The 25,085-nt window shown below is 33.8% G+C and overlaps 1 protein-coding gene and 1 long non-coding RNA gene across 2 annotated transcripts; both read right to left on the reverse strand.

Moving 5' to 3' along the window:
* Positions 1-712: 712 nt before the first annotated feature.
* Positions 713-20,271, reverse strand: LOC128238269 (uncharacterized). Its single transcript, XM_052954000.1, has 8 exons — positions 20,261-20,271; positions 18,510-18,581; positions 16,668-16,729; positions 14,069-14,118; positions 12,727-12,836; positions 5,888-5,962; positions 3,335-3,491; positions 713-889 (listed from the first exon to the last, which is right to left on the reverse strand). Exons 2-8 carry the CDS (start codon positions 18,570-18,572, stop codon positions 813-815), a joined length of 594 nt encoding a protein of 197 aa, XP_052809960.1. The 5' UTR covers positions 18,573-18,581; positions 20,261-20,271; the 3' UTR covers positions 713-812.
* Positions 20,272-20,286: 15 nt separating this feature from the next.
* On the reverse strand, positions 20,287-20,937 carry LOC128238275 (uncharacterized). Its single transcript, XR_008261657.1, has 3 exons — positions 20,913-20,937; positions 20,734-20,775; positions 20,287-20,367 (listed from the first exon to the last, which is right to left on the reverse strand). It is a non-coding gene; the product is annotated as an uncharacterized LOC128238275 (long non-coding RNA).
* Between the last annotated feature and the right edge of the window lie 4,148 nt (positions 20,938-25,085).

Genomic DNA, 25,085 nt, shown 5'->3' on the forward strand with positions numbered 1-25,085 from the left:
CATTTGTAATCAAATAAATATTCGTGGGAATTTTTGACGATCATATAAATATGCAGAATTGAGGGAGGTTCGTGAGTCAATCGCTATTTCTATTGATGACGCGAATTCGCCTTCTACTTTGTATTGACGAGCTGCTCATAGATAAGATAATAAACATGGATCATTTAACAATCAACGAACTTCGAAATGGCAAACAACTATTTCACTGAAGTAGCTGTCTATATGGATTGGAAGTGTTCTCTGCTTCGTGCTTATCCTCATGGTTCTTTGAAGAAAACGAGAACCATGTTCCTGAATATTTACATGGTTCTGGAGCGTGAGTAAAGTTATATAATTTAAAGTTTTTAAAAGTTGACACGTTTTACCAGGTTTTTTTCACGCTATATTAGCAACACGAAAGAAGTTCCAAGATTACACACGGTACATGCAAGATACGGAATAAAAAAAAACAGTGACAGTATATACGGATTTTTCAATACGGCGTGCTGTATTTTCACTGTTCGATATGAAAAGGGAATTTGATAGGCATAAAATAAAAACATTTACAGGGGATTTTGGCTATCTGGGTGTGGCACCAGGGGGTCGAATCAGGCTTTGATCAGCTGGTTGTTAACAAGCCAGACTTTCCTCAAACTAGGCCTTCATGTGTGACATAATAAGGCTCATAAGAGTTTGTTTAAATATTATAATACATTAAAAACAAAACCCAACGCTGAGAAAATACCCTTGTTTCAAAGTATAGCAATATAAACAAGGCATTTCACAGTCGTCTCAACGGCGACTTCGATATCTTACAGTCCGCTCAGCACGTGTTACCCTGTTACACCAGACGAGGACTCCAGGGTGTCCAAACTAAACAAACCACGTCTGTACTCCTCATACAACCGCACTGCAAAGAATGTAGGACTGTTTATCGGATTGTTCATTCACATATCGGGGATGAAAGCATTATTTTTCTACGTGCCATAAGGCAATGCATTAGATAATACTTTTTCGCTTACATCCTTCGATATACGAAAAAACTTTCGATTCATTATTTGAAGTTGGAACAATTGTCTTAAATGAATACATGTAGCTTGATATATTATTTACACACTGCAATTTACTAAATGTTGATTGTTCATTTACTAGATATATATATATATATATATATATATATATATATATATATATATATATATATATATATATATATATATATATATATATATATATATATATATATATATATATATATATATATATACTGATAATCTAGATAATGGCTAACGTATTTCTGTAAATGAATTTGATAAAAAAGTATACTTGAAATCGTTAAAGCAGTTAAAAAGCCAAGTTAAGTAAAGCGACTGGAGTTGATTTTGTCACGTTAGAAGTTTTAAAAAACACGAGTCGGCATTAATGATGTTACAAAGATAGCCTCTTAACATCTGTTTTCAGACTGGTAAAGTTCCGTCTGCTTGGTCTAAAATAAATAACCCAATTCCAAAATCAGGGAATAATCCCACGCCAGCCGCTGTCATATAGGGGTTTAACACTTGCGTGTACTATGTATAAAGTTAATACTAGCATTCTGAACAACATAATTGTGAAATTGGCAGATTGTTGAAATATTACCGTTGAAAAACAAGATGGTTTCAGAAAAGTTCGAAGTACTATAGACCATGTTTCTAGTCTGAAAAACACAGATGAGACTAGTAGAAAACTTAAATTGTCTACTTTCTGTGCTTTCATGGATTTTCAGAAGGCGTTCGACTTTTTAGATATGAATGTCGGATGAAATAAGCTTGACAATATAGGTTTATCTAGCAAAATGTTTATGGCAGTAAAATCTTTGTACGCAAATGTTTATCATGTGTTTGTGTTAATAGGTATGCAACAGACTTGTTCATTGATAACTTTGGCGTACGATAAGGATGTTCCCTATCAACTTTATTATTTAGTATCTATGGAAATGATTTAGCTTCGCGTATTAAGAGCTGCAACTGAGGAAGACTTACAATATATTATGAATTCATTTTGCAATTGGTAGATTGCAATTATAATGGTTGTGAATATTAAAAAAAGTAATATTGTGTATTTTAGAAATCAATCAGTACCAAAAACTAGCTTTAAATTTACATTTGGCAATTCTCCGTTATATGTTACAAGCCAATAAATGTATTTAGGACTTTGGTTAGCTGAACATTTAAATTACAATATAATAGCAAAACTGGTATCACCAAATGCTAATCTTGCACTTGGACTACTCAATGCAAAATATAAAAGTTTTGGCGGATTACATTTCAGTGAGTACAGGAGATTGAGTTATACCTGTGTTTTGTTCCTGACATTACCTATGGAGCGTCGGTTTGGGCTGTATAGTTATATATTTGTATTAACACAATCCAAAATAGAGCAATGAGGTTTTACTTGGCACTGGTAAATACATATCGAATGCAGCTGTTAATGATGACACTAGTTGGATACCAGTTATAGTTGACCAGTGGAAATCTGTTTGCAATAATTGGTGTTTGAGTTTGAATCCAAATAGACACTAGACAGAAAATCCAGAAATTGTTAAACCTGATGCTTAATGTATAAAACAAATCATTATGTTTAAATTTTAATATGTATACCAGCAATCACATGTCATTCCATCGTAAAACATGCAGGATGATGTAACTTAAGCTCTGGCTTATATGAATTTAAAGAAAACTGACTGAAATAGGGAAAACAGTTTTAATGGGAAAGTTGCGATCTTACAGGCATTTTAAAACAAGCTATGAAATTGAAATTTATTGTTCACTTTTACTACCAATCTCACACAGGTCTGCTTTGGCCAAATTCAGACTTGGAGTTGTACCTTTAAGTCTGGAAACTGGTAGGTATGAGCAATTGCCAGAGCATGAAAGAATTTGTCCGCTTTGTTAAATGCAGTAGAAACGGAATAACATGTTTTTTTCTACTATGTCCTGTGTATAAAAGCATACGAAAAGCATTATGTGATCATGCTCAAAGTATATGTGTTAATTTTAAAGATACACTATTACTCCCAAATAAGATTTAAAACTTTTAATACAATCGTTTTAATATACCAAAAAGGATGATCAAATGTTGAGAGAAATGATGCGTATGAAAGATACCGAGTTTAATTTAAAAGAAATGTGCAGAAAACCCTGTATTGCTACCTTATGAGACCATGGTAGATCGCAATAATTCTTTTAGCATTCACCAATCTTAATATTTGTGCGTTTTAAGCTACTAAATACACGGTTATAATATTGTTAATAGTAAAATAAATAAAGAGTTTATGGCAAATCCAAGATACTAATTTCGACAGTAATCGACTTACGTCTTACTGTATGACAATCACCATAGTTGCATCCTCCACCTCTACAGCAAACATTACAGAGTCCCATATTAGGATCACCACAATCTGTTGAACTGGTGTTATGTCCATGGCATCGGTTTAAATCGTCAAATGCCGTTTTCATCATAACGCGGCATATCTGTAACATACATTTGCATTAACGATATATAATAATGTTTGCCAATGACTCCTTGCTATAAGCACATGATAGTTCTACCTATGTGCATTTTTGACATTCATGTTATTGCTGGCAATTGGTTAAAACTAGTTGATTATTTGGTTTGGTCAAAGGGAACACATTTGAAAAAAATCTATTGTTACGCAGTGTAAAGAGTGCTTTCTATAGCTTTGGTAGAATAAGGAATTTGGAGCGGTAACAAGTAGGTAGAGCAGAACCAGTCAATTATTACTAATATGTAAGCTTAGCATAGTCCTTGTAAAAACGATATATAAACGAACTTTATCCACTTCCCTTGTGATTGAAAAATAATCAACGTGCGAATTTTATTATATCATCTTGAGAAGTGGTTGTTGTAAGTATAATTAACACATTAAATAACTAACTTAAAGTTGATCTCTGGATTGTTTAATGTTATACAAACGTCTCTTGCTTTCTAAAAATGTAATGATTGAGGAATATACTTCACAGGTTTCAACGAATGGGACAAATTCTAAAAACAGGCTACGCATCGACTCACGACTAAATGATGGCAATTTAAATATAAATTCCTCTTTAAATTGCATTTAGAGGCGAATTCGTGGTGAAAAGGATTTAAGTATATATTTTACCGCTAGCTTTCTCTTTTTGTACCTCTAACGTAGTAGTAGAGGGTTTATTACTTGGCCGCGACAAACAGAAATACATATACATATAATAAAAATATTGTATCAGTATTTCCCGTGAATAGCGCTCGGATTTAAATGGTTGTACTCGGGAAATTGTGTACTCAATACTGGTGAAGCCAAGAAAAGTTATATCCCGTGCTACAAGGCTCGAACACGTGAAAGAACCAAAATGTTTCTTCGCAAAGAGCTAAGGTTTAGCACCCGGATCTCTTTATCTCTCTGTATTTCGTCAAGTCTTCATATATCTGGATTCGACGGGGATTTATAGTTCCTTCTGGCTCATGTGAATTATGGCATTTGAACACAATTTATGTCGTGTTGGTGTCACGGCGCGGTCAAGCCATAATGCAGCCAATAGGCGCGGGCAGACCTTGATAAATTTAAAGAAAATAACAAAAAATAAATATTTTGACAGACATACAGAGCAGTTTAAAGCTGAAAGTGAACACAACACACGATGCTTGAGATATATGTTGCATATTGGTGTCCCAAACTAAAGGAACATGCTCATATTGTATAATAAGGACATTTTCATAATCCAAAACAACTACCTTTTCCGGATTACAATCAAATCAAACAGTGTTTGTATATCAAAACTATTTATACAAAAGGCTCAGTTAATGTAAAAGTATGTATTTTTTTTCAATCTCGAAAAGCAAAATGTATCTAGCTATTAATGGACATATCTAACTGTTGTCTATTAAAGCATAGTTTACCATTACATTATATTAAAAGGGAGTAAATATGAGCAAAGATGAAATTGATATTACTATTTAAGCCGAAGATGTCATCCGTAAAGTGTACAGTCGGAGTACTTGTATATTTTGCCTTTTGAATAAATGACGAACGCTATATGCTCACTTACATTTATAATATACAATAATAATATGCAAGTTTTTACTGTTCGTGCAAGAACATAATAAAATAAGCTATATTGTCTCCGTTTGTAAAAAAAATATGTTTTTTTCCCACATAGATCATCAGTTTCTAGTGCAAATTAGCAAAAGGGTTTTGCTTTCGTTATTAATAAATGGCCTTTTTTAAACTGAACAGATCCCCCCCCCCTTATTTTTGATAAACCAAACAATGATAAACAGGTGTGTCAAGAACCGAATGCAAAGAACACTCATCCTTTGATTGGTTCGATAAAATATTTATAGAAACATTTTTTTTTAGTTTGCTTTTCGAATCTGGCTGCGTTTAACTTTATGCGATATCCAAAAGTGACGTCACAATCTCGTGGCATGACCACACATTTGATAGCACGTATCATAACCTGATAAACAGGACACGTATACGTTTTTTTTGTCTTTCGAACATGCAAATTGCATTATAGCCACATTCATATAAAATATTGAATTTGCAATTTTTATACACCAAAGAAGTTTGGTGATCTCTTGTTTGGAATAATAATAATAATAAAAATAATATCTACTGTATTTTTGTACATAATTACCTTTCTGTGTAACGGGAATCAAGTTTCGAATGTATAATTTATTACTCTCTAGTATCTGATTATCGATTGTGTATTTTTCCTTTCAAAAACAATGATAATACATCCTAATTATTGAAAACAACTTGATGTAAATATAAAGATTCCCGAAACCAATTTAATTATTTAATATGGGTTAAACAAGCTGCCTCCGGTTGTGACCAGGGCTGTATGGATGAATATTTCTAAATAATTACCTGGAAGTTGAAACATCCGTATCTGAAGTACGAAGGAAGTCCTACATATTTCGGTTTGGTTTGCCCAATACAGGCCTGGTGAATAGCAAACAAGTAAATAATGAGTCAAAGTTAATGATTTGCACGCCTGTTTATAATAAAATTAGGGTGCACTCACAGTACACGCTTCCTATCCAAACAAAAACAAACGCTACAAGATACCATTAGTTTTTGGGTAGACTATCGTTTTGCCTGTGGAAAAATTTGCATTTGAATGTCAAGTTTCGCTCTTGAATCAAGATGATAGCAGTGCAGTTCTAAATGCGTACATGTAATTGCAATTTAATGATACGCGCAAATACAATTATTTTCGATATTTTAAAGGCAGGCGAACAGAGTTACTGATAGTATGCTTGTTTGTTTTAACCATTGTACTTAGGGCGGCGTTTTCTATTTTGCGTTGATATTGAAAACAAAGCGGCCAATTTGTTTTGTGTTTTTTTAATATCTTAAACATTGTCTATATATTTCACCATCAAGAATACAAGACATTAGAACAGAAAGTTGTTCTACTTGTTATTTAACTGTGTTTAGAAATTTAATAAGGTAACGCATAACATCAAAATTCAACGACTATTTTACTTTTAAGTTATTTGAATGGAATAACTTCGTTCAATCTCATTTTTATTTTATATTTTATTTTATTTGTATACGCACACTGTGTCTTTCAAATTTCTTTCAAAAATAGATATAGAGCTGTAATAAAATGAAACATTAAGACAGATCTCCCCCTTTTTTCCCCATTTAAAAAGATAAAAAAGCAAATAATACGACACAATATACCTGAAATATTTTCTGCGAAAATATATGCATTTGTGTGATGTGGTAAAAGGGGAGCTTTACCCTGCTGTTCCATGCATATTTCCTTTCGTATTTAACACATAAGCATTTTCAATTATTTCGAGAAAACAATAAGTGTGCTGAAAATACAACGACTGAAATTAATTTCGAGGACATTCATGCGACATTGAATGCAACGCTCATGAAGGTATTTTATAAACAAACTCGTGTATTTACAATATGAGTATCTGTCGAAACAAATTATTTGGCAATATTTAACGATACTCGTGATGAGCACTTCTGAATGTCTTGGTATAATAACTAGCAACAAGCAAGCTGATCCCCCGAAAGTCCATATCATCTGTGTAGAACCCAAGATAAAAAAAAACTACCTTTATTAATGAAAGTGTTCACGCAAGCCCTTTATATAGCATTATTGAAATGTTACGTCTGCTCCTGTACGATGCTTTTTATTCTATCTTTGTAGAATTCTCTTTCTAACATTTTGTCACGATGTCTCTGTCATATAATTATATGTATGTCTTTCTTCGCAAACAGTGTGGAAGGGACAGGCTGATTTTATGCTGCCTGCATGTAACAAACCTTTTAACTGCAACTACTTAATACTTTTTAAGATAAAATTTACAATGCAAACTACATGGATACACCGAGTCGAAAAGTCCACCATAAACCCTGCTTATAGTACAAGGAAAAGGTAGTAACGACAATGAACTAGAGACAAAAGCTTATAATAACCACATGTAACAATTCAAACACCACCAAAAGACCACACACGCATCCAAATAGCTGAAATGAAAAAGGTCTATCATTATGTACAGCATGGCGACCAGACAAGTTTTAAGGGGAAAATATACTTTTATAACTTTTGCATTGCTTAAAAAAAATTGTTTTTTGAAAAGGAACAAAACTAAGGAAAAATAAAGTAATATGTATGGTTGCTGAGATGTGTCTGAAAAGTAAAGGGTAGTAAGGCAACAACAAATTGATCAGTTATTCGTCAGATTTACCTCACCTCTTTTTTTCCGAAATGCTGAATAAGTACTTTTTCTGCGCCCGCACATTGAATTTTGCCGAGGCTGATTATATCGTTTCGTGATAATTCACGCGAGTTTACAAAATAAATGTTTAATATATGTTTTCCATTCTCTGATTAAAATTATGCCTTAAAATAAATGCCGTATTGTGAATGACATATAAGCATTGTTTTCAAACAAAAAATCTTGAAATAAAACGGAAAATTTCATCATCCTTGGATACGGAAGTCGATATCTTAAGAATATCAACAATAACGAATTTGAAACTAAAAAGCGCATTTTTTAGGAAATAACGTATTTGTCAAACTGTCCGGTTGGTGCGTTTACCATATGCAGATTGCACATGGTAGCACATGGTATCCGGAAACTGAATCTGAGACCAGGATGATAAAGACCATATGGTAAAACAGTAAATGTCGTGTTTAATTACTTTCGTTCATTTCGGACATGGTGACTTTTTCGGATATCATTTGGCGCTTCGACTTGTTTTAGCTAAAATGAGATTGGATTCCAATTTATTTCATTAGGGCAAACCTATAAAAAGAAAACTTTGGGCACACTGAAAGCAGAAAGTGTGATTGTGCTAAAGCAGTTCCATTTTTTTCTCAGTTTATGGGAAATCAACAAACCAAGTAATTAGTTTGGCAAAATTTACAAATCTGACATGGCAGTAAACAGATTGAACTTGAGAATTTGAAATGACGAAAGTACATGAGGATTTGTCCATCAATCAAACTCTAGAATCAATAATCAGATATCTGTCCAGAGAATCTTCCAAGTTATTGACAGTTGACCTTTGGTACTCTTACTACTGACTCCTGAGGTAATCAACATCAGCTTTCGGAAACTCGGTCTAAAAGTTGCATGCTAGAGAAGTAGGATATTCGATCTTGTGACAAGGTCCAAAATACATGTCCTAAGGTCCTTGGTCTTTCGTTCATATGCTATTTAACCCGCTCAGTATCATAGCTGCACGGTCGATGTTTTTTGCACATTTCCCACGTTAGCCATTTAAAAGGCGCTCTAAGCATGGGACCCCTGGGCTCAGGTAAAAATAGCTTGTCACATAAAAAGTTAAGCAGCTGACCAATGATAGCTGATGCTGAATAATGAACAGGTTTACACAGAAATTAGTCCAAATAATTGTAATTGGATCAATAAAAGGTTGGGTCGGCGGTTTAGGTTCGGTTAGATTTGTGAAACCATACATAACATTTTGTTTGGCCTACGGTGCAAGACGAATACCCAAAACTGTTAAAAGGACCAGGACATTGGTTGGTAATATAATTAGGCTTAATAAGAAAAAAATAGAAGTACAAATGTTTATGCATTTAAAAATACATGTTGCTGACAATCTGTGTCTTGAAATGCTAATCTAGTATAGTCAAAATATCCGACCTGAAGACATGTATTTTCAGAATTTTGAATATAATGAATAAGGCCTGAACAAATTTCCTTCTAATGATAACTTCATTGGTCATTAAAAACTTATTATTGTTGTCAACTGACCACTGGTCAGTCAATATATAGATCTTTAGTGGTAACTCAAACACGAAAAGAAGAACTAGATGTATAAGTTCACGAAATCAGTTATATATTCATCAAAACTTTTTTTTTTAAGAACAGAACCCATTATGACGTCAATACGATTAATAAACCTTAGTTTGGTCCAGAATGTCATATAACCAGACGTACACGTAATTTGGCTAAATCAAATAAAAAGCCGGTCTTTACATAATAAACTATCCTTAAGAAATGCTAGTTGCGCTTACGACAGTACGATGGATACATTTGTAAGCAAGCACAAAGGAAAAATAGAGCGTCAACTTGGTAAATTAAATGCCAACACACCCAAACAGTATTGGTCATACCTTACCAGAGTAAATACAAAAAACTCGCACGGCTCTACCTCCCCCCCCCCCCCCCCTTAATTGATATGTATGGCCATTTCAAAAATCTAAATGATAGTAACCCTCAAGAAGATTTTGAGTTGTCCCCCTTAGACCGCACAATGAATGATGACCTACGTTATCATCCATTTTCCTGTTACGAATTAAAAAAAAACAAAAACGTATCAATAATTTAAATAACGGCCAAGGCACGTCACAATTTGATTGTATCTTTTACGACCACAATATTTATGTCAAATAATTTGATATGATCTTGGAGACCGGGCATATACTCCAAGTATGGACAGCTAGAATATTAGGCCCATTTTTAAAAATAAAGGAAGTCCGCAAGAATGAAAAACAAAAACAATTCTAACTCATTTTGGAAAATTATTCAACATAAGTGTTAAATACTAGATTAAATAAATATTTGGAAGAAATTACTATACCTGAAGAAAACCAAGCTGGTTAAAGAGCAAAATTCGCAACGACAGATTATATTTTTGTTCTTTATAAACTAATAGATATATTACGGACTAGAAAGAAAACATAAACTGTGTGTCGATATTTCCCCTGCATTTGACAATATTTTTTTGCGGAGAAAACTACTCCAGTAATGCATATCAGACAAGTTTATACCTATGATATACAATCCGTAGAGCAATAATAAATCCTGTTTTTCTGGTAAATGCAACAACCTATCATCATTCTCTGAAAATAAAAAGGCTTGTCGAAAGGGAAATATTTGTCACCGGCAATTTTTCTGAATGATTGGGCATATTTTCTTCTTAATACGAACAGTACAGGTGTTGAAACAAATATTCGCAACGAACAAAACTCACCCATCATTAAATAATTGCCCTACTTTCCGATAACGATAGAGCGCTGTTAAGCGAATTTGAAACATAATTGCGAAAAATGATTAATGACTTTGATAATTATTGCAGTACATTTGATTTAAAGGTCACTATCGATAAGACGAAGGTAGTTGTTTCGGCACTCATAGACCGACTCGCTATCATTTCAAAATAGGAGAAAATATCATAGAAATGGTAAGAAATAAATGTGTTGGAGGTTTCTTTTCAAGTGCTGGTTGTGTTTTTTTTACAGGCAAACCTTTCTAGTTGAACAAGGCAACAATACAATGCATTTTCTATATAAAGTATTTACAATCAAAATTTAATGATTAACTTACAAAAAAAAAATTGACCTTACACTCGTGCCAATACTAATATACTCGGCTGAAGAATGGGGCTATATGAAAACCCAAGAATTATTGTGAAAGTTCACTTAATTTTCTCAGGAAAATAACAAAAACTAAAATGAGCACGCACGCTTATTTGATGTATGGTGAAACTGAGCGATATCCATTAAAATTACCATAAAGTGTTGCGTTGTATTATTCTGGATATCCATTCTTCAAGGTAAACACACTAAATCATCACGTACTAGTTATAGGTCTATGCAATATGATAATTCCAGATCTTTTTAACGGAAAGATCACATTTTATTAATTTAAGATAGTACGGGTTTTTCCAATCTTTCTCTAGAACAATCTACAAATAAAAACCCTAATTTACACAAATGTGTTAACCGACCATTTCAAACAAGGTTGGCTTTCTGCAATGAAGAACTATTCTAAGGGCATGAATTACTCATTGTTCAAGGAAACTCTCGAAATACTTGTTAAATCTTTCTCCTAACTAAAAACTTTATTTAAGGAAATGCCGTGTGACGAACCACATATCCCAAATAGAAATATATAGGTATAACTATGTTGATTATGCAGAAAGATACTGTCATTCTTGTAGGTCAGACCCTGTTGATGATTACCACTACTTATTAGTTGGCTCATTCTGTTTAATTGTAAGAAGAAAATACATTTTAACCTATAATCTCAAAATGCCAAAAAACTTTATTTGTGAAATATTTTTATAACGTTACGTCAGTAAACTAGTGTAATTTGTTTTCATTTTTTTTATTAAAGCAAATATATTTAGTTCCCGCATACCGTTTGTCACTTATTCATACGTTATTTTTGTGCAAGGCACAGTGTTTGTAGTCTGGCAATCCATTGGTTATTCCTTTTTATTTTGTAAATATATTTAATCTCCCTCTTTTCCATGGTAAGAGACATATTTCATACATAAATGACTTTAATAGTACACAACTATTTAATTCCGCCACTCGAGGCAAAGTCATCCCTTATCGTTTTAGTATTATTCAGCTCTTATTGAACCTGTTGGCCAACCTTAGTTGTCTTCATGTTGTCGTGTACGTATGACCTGAGTGTAATAACGACGTTTGTATTGTATTGTATTGTATTGTATTGAATATTAATATTTTTTATGCTTGTCCACATATCTTATAAGTTTATTCAAGTGTGAGGTAATGGCCATACACACTCGTTTAAACCCTCAGTAGACTCGGGTTCCAGTGAACTAGTGTTTCACGGACCGTTCAAGTAATAAAATAATCAATCGGGCAATGCGGGTATCAACCTGGCAGGTGACTCAATGACAAAAAAAAATGAGTTGCCATAAAGCACTAGGCTAAATAGTAAAGGAGCAGTATGTGTGTTGTAAGAAAACAGTCAAACATAATAATTTGGAGTAAATCCATCCAATATCGGTAAAGCTATATCGGTCTGTTAGTGGTGTTTGTATATTTCTGTGTGTGGTGATCATACGTTTATATGTTTGTGTATATAGTTCATTGTCGTTTTGGATCCTTACCGTGTGCCTGAACGCATTGTTATTTTTTAATTTGCGACCACTGAGATTGTCACTGTAGATCGGATTGTATTATTTTGTTGAAAGGGAAATAATGAAAGTCGGAAAAAACTTGTTTAATGGCAATTACGCGTGCATTCAAAACCCAAAATGGTTTTACATGAATACCGAATAAGTGTATTAAACAAAGCTATTGTACTTTTAATATCTTAAAATTGATGATGAATATTCATTTTTAGAAAAGCTTGTGACATGAAACATACGCTATTTATGAACTGCTTTCAAAAATTACAAAACCTATTCAGTCATGACAAGTTTACCTTAACCAATGAAACAAATGGTACCTGGTCAAGATCGCATGTTGTTAGAGTAGTGCAGTCGCTTGGATCAGTGACGTCACCTTGGGCTGAGTGCTCCGAGTCACAGAAGTAGCATTGAGAATTATCAATTGGATCTTTAATAGAAAGAGTATTGTCAAAATACATTATATCATAATCAGTTGAATCTGGTTAATATCATTGAAGAAATACCGGTTGATGATTTAACTTTAAATGTTCATGTTATGACAATTTAAGACGGGCATAAAATCATATACCATAACAATTACGCAACAGAAACACATCTGACGATTTGTTTAAACAAAGCAGTATGAAACTCAAAACGCTGCGATGTGTTACTGTGCCATTTTTGTCAAGGTGGTTTATAAACTTCTTTCATTTGTTCCATCAATAATTAAATTGAATTTGAATAAACGTGGACTTCAATTCGTAGCTAAACTTAAAATTACCTTGAAGTATTTTATAATGCTCGCAAGGTGAACATTTTCAAAAGGTCTTTCATGAATTGAAATATATTGTTTTTGCCATTTACTCCAACCAGTTAAATAAAGCTTTAAGTGAGAGATTACAAAATGGCATTGTCTCACACCAGGACACATAACTATATCATTCGTTGTATTTAAGTTAAACCCGCATGCATTAAGACCTTTATTATTAATTTTGTAATTGTTAAACAGCATTCGAACAATTGTGAGGTAATGCGGATATAAACTAGTTTGAAGCCTCGATAAGCTCGTGATTCACCGACCCCTCCAATGCATCCATCCCATAATTGATCTGTCGACAAACTGTGTTACACTCCGTACAGCGAAATTAATATAATATTTTAATTAACCAATTTTAGAAAGAAATAGAACTGACAGATGTGTATACACTCTTACTAAAGCAGCTGAATTTCGTAAAATAAAATGCTCATTTAAAGCATTCACATTCGATGAGTTTTTTTGAAATATCTTCTTCATATATATTTTCAGCAGACGCATCTTCAAATTAGACAATGTTTTATATTTACGAATTTTGTAAACAAAGAACAGAAAACTTGATCACTAAATATTTAACTGTGCTTGTTGTTGAAAAACATATGTTTACAATGCTTTTATTGTTTTTTACGCTTTTAAGTCTACAAAAGTTGTTAATTTTCCATTAGTAAATATGAAAAAATTTCCTAAATATACAACAAAACAAATAACATGATGCAAAAGATCCTTTCGAGCAGCATATCTGATTGAAACAATACAATTTAAGCCTTATCATACATGAGCTGGCTACAATTGCATTCCATATTGAATGTTCCTCGTATGTCACTTATATACGATCAACACAGAACGTTTGATTTCACTCTACTTACTTTTTATACCGCATATCTTAGCATTGCAGTCATGTCCATTTTTACAACATCTGTAATGAGATAATATTTAAATATACTGATTGGTCTCATAAATAAGGGTACAATGGCTCATGCCGCAGATTGGTCATTTTTTTAATTTTTCAAATTGTATTTGTACTCATGAACCCATTTGCATGCTAGATAACAAAGCACATTGCAAAACATAAAAATGAACTTGCAAAATTGTATGCTCAATAAATAGCAAAACAAACAGGTATAGAATCTAAATATAATAATATTTTTTGAATTCAAAATGATATGAAACATAGTCGCGGATTTCTTTCCAAACTTAAGGGATATCACATACGGATGTGTTCAGCTTTTTTCCTGACAATTCAGTGAAATTTAGTGATTGACCTACAGAGTATTATATTAACATAGTTACAGAACTTTGTCATGGCTTTTTGAAAGTCTATGAAAACAAACCATATTGTCACAGAATTAAATGGGAAAATATTTGAACATTGATTCCTAATTTGTAATTATCTGTTACAAAACAATGTTCTTGTTTTTGTTTCATAAAGTGATCAGTATGGACATGCCATTATAACGATTAATCGAAACAATACCAGGAAATATGCAATCACTGAAGAAAATATAGTATGTGTCTATAGTGTAAGGCATTAAAACAGAAACTCACACTTTCAAATAAACTAAAAGAGAATCCTTCTAAGTGCGCTTTCAAAGACGTTCTCGCCGTTTTTTTCTATATCCCTGACCTTATCTTCATTGTTTCTTTGTGTGCCCTCTTTCATTTTAAAAATACAACTTTTTGCAATATGAATATATATTTTCAAACTGTATTTCATTTTCGTGACACATTGATATTGAAAATAGTAAATATTGCAAAGGGATACTATTTTAAAATGTTTTTACTAAGAATGCTCTGGAAATGTTTCGCACTTCTGGAAGACATCTTCACCACTTTAAAAGGTCACTACCGCGGCCCAAGTTCTTAAGGGTAACACGCCTAAAAATCTTATTTCATAAAGCCAAATTTATGTTTTCATTTTGATTTTATTAAATAACAATTCGTTTATCTTGTTTATCGTAATGGTCATTTTCTTTTCAAGTCCCAAAACTCTTAAATATGTAAATATTGCACAAATGAGACTAAACAAAAATAGTAAGCTGATCTAAATCCTGTTATAAGGGATTATACATTACAACTTTAAATGATAGAAGGGAGGATTAGATTATGGTTTGGTCATAATTCATCATGTGTTCCGTTTCAGTAAGGAAGCCATTGTTTTTCTCAGTATTTCTATGAGCCTTCAACGAGTGTTTTGTCCGAATCAGTCCATGACAATGACACGAGGGAATTGATTGACACGGTGAACATAGATAGCTGGTAATGTGAAGGTGTGTCTAGCAAGATTTAATCCTCGAAGGTTCTTTTTTGTAAATTTAATTTCCCTTGTTCCATTTTAAAAATGTGCAAGTCATTTAGGAAAATATTCAATGGACTTAATAATACGGGCTTGAAGACAAACGCTGTACAAGCCCTCTTACGGTTTGTACGTGTATGCAAGGGACAACTTCTTTTTTGCCGGAGTGATAGGCATTAAAAAATTTGGGCACCACTGAACCGTGAACATGAGAACCAGAAAAGCTCGTCATACATTGTTCATATAAAGCGCGTGCATGCCGGCAAGCAAATTGTACATGTTTAGGGCGGGGTTTGACCTCCGTTAACCAATGAAAATCAATACGGAAATACCCGAGGTACATGTACAATCCACCTTCGGCACTTCCATAAAAGGAGTGGAGAACACATATAATGAATACACATCTAAAGAGTACTTCTTTTAACCGAAAATTATATTTCATTCCTTTTATTCATAGATGGCAACAAAAATGTGTCCTCAACGCAAATTGTTGAAACTCTTGTGTACTTGCTTAAAAGTTATCCTCAGTTGTACTTCGATTTTCTTTAAAAAATAGTTTGTGACGGTTATAGCTCAGAAACTACTGTAAGGAGTTTATTTGAAATTAAAAGCAATGTGAGGATGCAGTAACGGTATATCTAAGCACTGTTGGTTTTTTCAAATAGATCTCCCGTTGAAATTTTAGGATAATAATATACAAAGTTTGGTTGAAACGTATAGCTCAGTAGCTACTACATAGAAACGTTTTTCAAAGTAAACCACCGTTGTAATTGATTTTCGCCCAATAATGTGTGTCGAAGCAAAACTCAGATTTTATTTCGTTCAATTTGAATGTTTTTTTCTGCACAGTTCTTCGTACATGCTCCCATTACGGAGAATGCAGAGTTTAAAAAACACATTTTATAGATGTTCAAAGAGTTCTCATAAAGAAACTAATTTATTAAGCCAACTGTCTCTGTTTTGATGTTACGTATACGTACTTATTTAACTCAGGTAATTTAAGCAAGTTTTTCCTAATTAAATTTGCATCTTTTAAAATAATGTAATGAACTGTTGTTGATATTAATTTTTGACAATACCTCATTTTGATTAAGAAATCATCTTTTCCAAAAAAGGACAATAATACAAAGTTCATACAGTTAATCTCTTGAAAAGAACCACAAAATACATACTCCGAGCATGAAATCAAGTCACTCTGTCGTTTTCCAATGGCCGTCGATGAAGCTGAACAGTGCTGAAGAAAATATATTTAAAATAAAACAAATGTTTTTTCGTTTGCCTAACCGACTCATAAAAAATTCTCAAAATATAATTTGAGTCAGTATTCAAGCCCATGCCTCCAACAATGTGATCACCTATCAGATTCACATGTGACCTTTAGAAGAACATTGATAACCAAAAACCATTAGTCATTTTGTAACGAAACAACAATCTTGTTTAGTCATTAATTGGTTTATTAAATGGGTTGTATAGAAGCTCGTGCATGGGCATGTTGCTTTTGCCGTGAACACAATGTAAGCATTTATGTGTGGTGATCTCAAGGATAAGTCGGCACCGAGCTTCTTAATATAAACTAAATTTTGATGAAAATTTCAAATATAATTTGAAATGGAAGTATTTTGTTTGATGCAAACATAATCTTTCAGAAAATTTGATAAATGAGTGTGAGGGGCATAGGTTTACCACATATATAGTAATCTACTGTCAAAACTGTAAATAAGATCTAATGAATGCTTTATATATTTGATTAATTATTTTGAAAAGAAAAACTTTTTGGTCCTAAACAAATGCCATAATAAGCCACCTCAGCTTGTCGCCAATGTTGATGACTTGTTTATCCCCGAACTCCTTGGTTCTGCAGAATGCGTCAGTGGCTGCTTTCTAATCGTAGTTTACTAAGTAATTATATCATATTATTGCAATGTAACTGTCTTATTGATGTTGTGTATATAGTAAACAGTTGTATCACATTTGTGACAATGCAATATCACTATAAGACGAATACCATTTTGTTTGGATAATGCGAGAAGATGCACATTTGCCAATTTAACGTGAACATCTTAAACTACATTTCATTACAGGGGCGATATGTTAAATTGAAAGCCAAACCAAAATCTTCAAAATATTTTATTTCATCTTTGTTGTCTGGCTTTAATTTCATTCATTTATATATCAATCATAACGCTGAAAAAGACGGGAATGTGTAAACTTCTTTGTACGTTCGTCATCCAGATATTAGTCAATTTTCTTTGTTCAAGATTAAGGTGTGTCCTTGGTATCCAAGAAACATGATACATGATATCCAAGAAACATGATACATGATATGTGTCAACGATGCCGAACTGTTTGAAACGGATTTTACAAAATGTACGGAATTGGCAACTATACAATTAGAGAAAGGTGTTTTACATGATATCCGAAGAGCGTATCGAAATACGCGGAGAAATTTTTCGCAAGCGACTTTAACAATTGAAAACATTTTTGCAGATTTCTACATGTACAATTTTAAATACGAGTAGAAGAGCAGTTGCACGACCAATCGAAGAGGGTCACCGAATACCGGTTAGACGATGTCAGCGAGCGTAGTGTAGAACCGAGTTCGATGATGCGCAAATAGTAATTGAGTACCGTAAGGGGCACATGACGAGCATAATCGAGAATCGGTTTCGACATTGCGTGGATTCTAATCTAGTACTTGATACGGCGAAATGGACAGCTTAATCGAATACAATATGTGCGACAAGCGCAGAGAATTCCCGAGTTTGAAGATCAATAAGAAAAGTGCAGAATGGGATTTTCCGGCTGGACAAAGCACAGAACGTATTCGAGTAACCGGTTCGACAAAGCGCAGAACGTAATCGATTACCGGGCAAGACGTAGCGCACAGTGTAATCGTGTATCAAGTTCGAGAAAAAGGTTTTAACAATGTAAAAAGACACTGCATGTATTATGAGATGAAATAGTAAACTGTTGTGTAAACCGAAGTGAGGTGTAAAAGTAACAGTCACACATACGCTAATTGCACGGCATCCGCCTCTATAGACGATGGTGGAGAACGAGGTAATCACTTCTTCCATGTAGCATTCCTTCGAAGGAAAAAGAAAACATATCGTAGTTAAAGATCAACCTGTTAAGAAAGACAATGTGACATTCAACGAGAGACACATGGCGTCACAAAAAACAAGGATACATATCATATACATTAAAATGTAAAGCAGTAGTTTAATTATAGTAGCGTTGCTCTAAATTGCGCTATAGGCCGGGTCTGCTCCATGTAGTCGCTATAGGCATGCCCTGCTTTAAGTAGGAACAATAGGCCTGAGCCTGCTCCAAGTAGGCATGGGCCAGCTCCGCTAAGGAGCTATAGACTTTGGCCTGCTCCAAGTAGGCACATATAGTGCCTTAGCTTTATTCAAATAGGGGCAATATGTCTAGGTCTTCTACACTTATGCCCTATAGGCCTTGGTCTGATCCACGTAGGCGCTTTAGGCCTGGGCTTGCTCCAAGCATGCGTTCTAGGACTTTGCCTCATCCACGGAGACACTATTGACCTGGGCCTGCTCCAGTAAGAGCTATAGACTTTTGCCTGCTCAACGTAAGCCTGGGTCTGCTCCAAGTGGGCGTTTTAGGACTGGGCCTGCTCCAGGAAGTTGATATAGGCCTGGGCCTGCTCAACGTTGACACTATGGGCCTTTGCCTGTTCCACGTAAGCGCTTATGGAATGAGATATTGACCTTAGCCTGCTCCTTGTAGGCCCTCAAGGCCTGTGCCTGCTCCTTGTATGACATATAGGCCTGGGCCTGCTCCATGTAGGCGCTACAGCCCAGGGCATACTTCAAAAAGACACTATAAGCCTGGACTTGCTTAACTTGATGCTATAGCCCTGGGCCTATACCGCATAGGCGCGTTCGGCCTGGACAAGCTTCGCAAAGGCGCTACTCCACGTAGGCGCTTTAGGCCCAAACCTGCACATCATTTTCAAAAATCATAATTTACAAAAATCTGAAAATGCATCTAAAACTAAAGGTAATGGGGTATATGCATCAGGAAAGAATATTAACCGGTCTTTCCTTTTATATAGTGGAAACTGAACCTAGGCGCATCCTGCATAAACAAAACTCTCGGGTGAATACACCTTGTAACCGGCCTGCAATATAACTCAAGTCCAACTTTCGCCACTGACTAGATATAATACCATATATTGCGTGTATTTAGGTTTGAACATTAATAAAAATGGCCACCAAATATTTACGTTTCGGTGGTAAAACAATATTTCTGGGTTATCCCAACCCTGAGGCATATTAGGAATACGATAGCCTTTGAAAAAACAGTCTTGATCCACCACTACATGATAGTAGGTCCTAAGAAATGACAGCAACTGTCAACGCCCCTAGTTTCGGCTTAAGCGGTATTATAATTCTGAAAGGTATGAAGGTATCCGAGGAACATTGATGTAAAATGCCGAAACCTGTTGACATTCGAAAGTAATGGTAAGTGCGTTCACACTCGTCTGCTCTGTTGTGTTCAGTTTTTTTTCACCAAAGTGTCCCGGGTTCGATTCCTGACCTGGGCTATGTGGGTTTCGTCAATGATTACCAAACCGGACAAGTGCTGTTCCTTCGGAATATCCCGGTTCCCCCACATCACGAGATCCCTCTGTCGCGTAACATCGTGTCATCGTGAGTGATTAATACAATATAGTGATAACTTGTTTATCAATCGTTATGAACATTAACTTACAAACACGGTATTAAAAAAACATCACCTGTGTCTGATTGTTACACAAGGTAAGCGTGGAACAGTCGGATAATGTCCTGGCATTGTTGCATAAGCGACACCTCAAGATATTCTGCGTCGGTATCTGTGCAAACACTGCAAAAAGAATGAAATCGTACACAGTTCAATAAATACGTTTCAAATTGTAATTCGGAAACTGTTGTTCGCGTGGTTGGCGCACTCGCTTCGAGAGCACCGGAATCGTTTGCCGTTTTTTGTTCTTTGTTGTTTTAAAAAGTGAGGTTGCATTGTAAGATTCAAAAGTCATTCTAACAGGGTTGTATGTTTCATTGTCCACTTAAGATCTTAATATATATATATATATCAGTACTGATATTAATATATATATATATATATATATATATATTAATATCAGTACTGATATTAATTTTTCAGTTTTGAAAAAAGACAGGATGAGATTAAAACATGATCATAAAATAATAGAAATTTTAAAATTCTTACTGCCATGCACGGCGACCATGATAAACGATAAAACCAAAAGTTCTGAAATAATCGAAACAGTTTCTCAATAAATTTATAAACATAGATATAAATATGCATTTCCATGTTACGGACCATTTATCAAGATCAAATTTAACATAAATACATATAAAATATAATTTTCATTGAAAAGAACTCACTCATTGCACTTGAAATCACAAACACATTATTATTGAAGAAATAAGCACAAATTGGTTATGCTATTTTCACGGATGTCTCATATTTCATTGCAAATAAGGTTATCTGAACCACGATTTATTCTATATTAGTAATGGGGAATGACATCTTTCCTTGAGTTACGTTATCTGAACGACCGCTGGCAAATTTCGTGAGTTATGATACACACTCCTCTAAAGTTCTTAAAATATTTTTACTGATAAAGGATCTTTAAAAATAAAATATTTTGTATATTTTGAGAATATGTCAATCTATTCAGTGGTCAAAATCCAGACCATGGCCCGGGGGATTGGTTAAAAATTGTATTCATTATCTGCTTTTGTTTCTCGAATTTACCTATTAGTTGGAACTTTAAGTTAACAAAATGTAATTATTGATACATAATTATAAATTAATGTATAAGAAAAGATGATATAGTATTACAAAGTTTGGGCTAGAGTATTAGTTTTATTCAGATTTATTTAAATCATCAACCTTTGATATGCACAAAGAAATATTGCAATGTGTTTGCTTTATTTCTATCAAAACATTCCCAATTTAATATAGGTGCATTTAAAGATTTCATATTAAAATCTGATAAGTATATACTTTTTGTTATGTCGCTTGTTCATAAGACCTTCAAGAGAACCTTTGGATAACTCTTCTTGGATTTATTACATTATTATTTACGTGGTTAAAAAGTGTAACGATATGGGATATACGGCTCAAAGGATTGAATAAGGTTTCCAGAGCCCCGTACATCTCATATAGGGTTACCTACTAATCCCGTTTTGTATATCACGTCGGCATCCTGTGAACATTGATCAATTCTCGTTAGCCAATGTACCAATCTTAGGTATCCGGAAGGTATCTAACATTTATATTACAAACAGGGATGTGTGACTTTAACGATACATCGATACAATAAGGTACGGGCATGTAGGTGACCCGATATGGGATATACGTGGCGCAGAAAACCATATTCGGCTTCGCTCGTTAACACCATTTGCATTGTACATCCAATACCGGGTCGACTACTTATCCCGTAATGTATATATTACGTCAATAACCCGTTAACATTGATTAATTTATGGAAACGATTTCATTTTCTCATCAGAATCGGATTCGGTTTATAGACGACACTTCCGTAAGACTTAAAGATAGGTGACCTGATATGGAAAACATTGAGTCACAGCATGACCAGTCCTGGATCAATGGCGTTGCGTCATTCATGTTGGAGGCATGATGTATTGTGATACGGAGCAGAAGCAATAATTTTGCATACGCGTTTGCGCAATATCTATACATCTATATTCAATAACTTGAAAACTGCAAGGACACGCTAAAAAGTCTGAAACTCAAATAATACCCCTGTTTCCAGGGGCACAAGGCAAGCTTCAATAAACTAGAGACACAAACATATTAACAACACAACCACAAATGCAAGAACAGTTTTGTTTACTTATTGGTACGGTCATTTTTTCCAGCACACTTAAAATGCCTTTTGATAACAATTCATAGACAAGTTGATTATTTTGCTTTTAATATAAAATGCAATCTTAACCAATTGCAAATTAAAAAATTTAAGCAATTTTAATTATTATTATCAATTGTCAAAGACTTAAGTTTCATGTTATATACCGCGCAACGTTTTTCCAGCAACAACCATCCCTGATTGTTATTTTCTGATAAAAAATGTCACCTTTCTGAGTCACATTCATTAACTACATTGCCTTTAAGTTGATGCTTGTTCAGATGATGCTTATGTGATTACTGGTGTTATTGATGTAATGTTTGACAATATATTTCATACAATTATCGCACACAATAATTAATTGAAAACAAATATCTACTTACTCATTTTCAATCAGTTTTTAAGACTGAGCCAAAGCAAACTGTTTTATAATTTGGAGTATAACTAGTGAATCCTTATCTCATTTGATCGTAAGCTAGCACCTATATAGAGTCTTTTTCATTGCAGGTCCACATGCACTTGGTGCATTCATAATCAAAGCTAACTTTAGGACAATATTACTGATGAACGTCTTTATTTGAATTTAAGTGTGATATAAGATACGGCTTTTGTGAATTTATAAATTGATGCTTAATTGGAACTTATTGCACGAAGCCCCTGAATTTTAGGAGCCATTTAATTGGCAAAAATACACTTTTATTTTCGAAATAGTATACTTATTTTATTTCTTTATTACGAAACACTATTTTCTAATATCGACGCAAAGGAATAACTCATTCGTTATAACGGAATAATGTTTCTTTATGATGGGAAACCTAATTCGTTATGTCGTAGAAATAAACAAGAAATATAATTCACAAGCACATTTTGTTTAGTTCTGTGAAGCTCGTCAAATATCTGTGGTTACGACCTCTCTTACTCCAAACCTCAGAGCCACCATAAGGCTTATATACTCTTCAAATAGCCAATAGCATATTAAGAGCTAAGTTTCGGTTAAAATACATTTGTCATAACATTCTGAATGAGATTATATCTTTAATAGCTGTACACTAAAAGCATAAAACATGACAATATATATGATACAAAAGTTTTGAAAAAAAAGAAATCGTAAACTATCAAATAATGCGATAATAATGTTTTTCTGAACCAGTTGTATATATCTGTTTTTTTTTTTATTGTTTTTGCAGAATTATTAAAATAGACGTTTTGTCGGCTGTTTCACTTATTCCAAATTAAATTGGAATATAAAAAAAACAGTACACAACAAAGAATGACAGAAAATATACCCCTCGAAAGCATAGATCAAGTTGCGTTTAGTGGGCTAGGTGTTTTATTTTTATTCGTTGACCGTTATAAATAAAATAACAAAACAATATATTTCGTTATTTCAAATTCGCCGTAGCTGTCTTCATTTTAATGACATCACATAACTTGCTTCTTCATAGTGTCAGTGTTTGTTTATATACTTTTATTCAGTGTTGATTAAGAATACCGGTATGCTTTAAACGGTGAGTGATCAGAATATTGTTTACTGCAATATTTAGATAAACCACCCAAACAATGAACTAATGTAAGTAATAAAAAGTAAATCCCCTTGTTTTGCTTTGTTATTCTAAAGTAAATGGCCAGATCCCTGACGCGAATAAGTTAATGTTTCGGCTCTTTCAGAATGCAGGAAAGGAGGGGCGTGAAGGGGTGGGGCTACAGGATTTCCATACCCAACCCATCTGTGACAATAGGACAGAGTTAGCAGTAGATTGTGGCATACATTTGAGATGCATATTGCTAGTGGGTTTAAAATAAAAACATGTTCACTCAACATCTCGTGTTTCATATATATTCTTATGACGAAATTTGTTTGGTTAAACCTGTATTTATTTCATATAATTCAAACATGAGCATTAAATTAAATAAGTAACATTAGGTTTATAGCAACTTCAAACATGACAGGGAACAGATCTTGAGAATAATGGGAATTGTGCAGAATTGAGAATTGACCCATTTTTTTGAAGGTCAAGGGGATGTCTGGAGCGCTTTACTGTTTTCATTAAATCGACTTTGACGAATATGAAAATTGTTTGCGACGAAACATTTCGGACAAAAAAGATTGAAGGCCTTTTGACAATGCTTGAAGGAGGAGACAAGATGTTTATAAGGAAAGAGAAAGCGGAATTCTATTTTGTTAAATCTAAATCCATGCAGCATAAAATTTAAATTACAATGTCTAATGTAATCACTAAATCGTATAATGCGTCTATCGCGTTGTTTTTCTTCAAACTGTTGATATTGATGAGAATGTACATAATGATGATGTTTGCGAATATTGACACCCCTTATTTTTGAAACTGACGTATATTCCTTTAATTTCATTCACATTTCGATGAACGCAATACCTACGGAATACCTTGATTTTGAAACGTTTCTATTCAATAAATAACTTTTTATTGTGGGAAATGTATGTGAGTTCAATGAAACTAGTAACGTCATTGATGAAGACCCTGTACAAACTGCTGAACAAAACTAGGTCAAATTTTCCTTTAAGCGTTATTTTTCCCAGCTGTAGTTGGATTGTCCCAACAATATTTTGAGTGGAGTTATTAATATTTTCGAACTGCGATTCAGGTGTGTATGAATTTTTTTTTAGTGCAGGACAATCTTGCACTGACGAAATGTTTTCATACAC

Source organism: Mya arenaria, chromosome 1 (genome assembly GCF_026914265.1).
Source record: "Mya arenaria isolate MELC-2E11 chromosome 1, ASM2691426v1".
Taxonomy (NCBI): Eukaryota; Metazoa; Mollusca; class Bivalvia; order Myida; family Myidae; genus Mya; species Mya arenaria.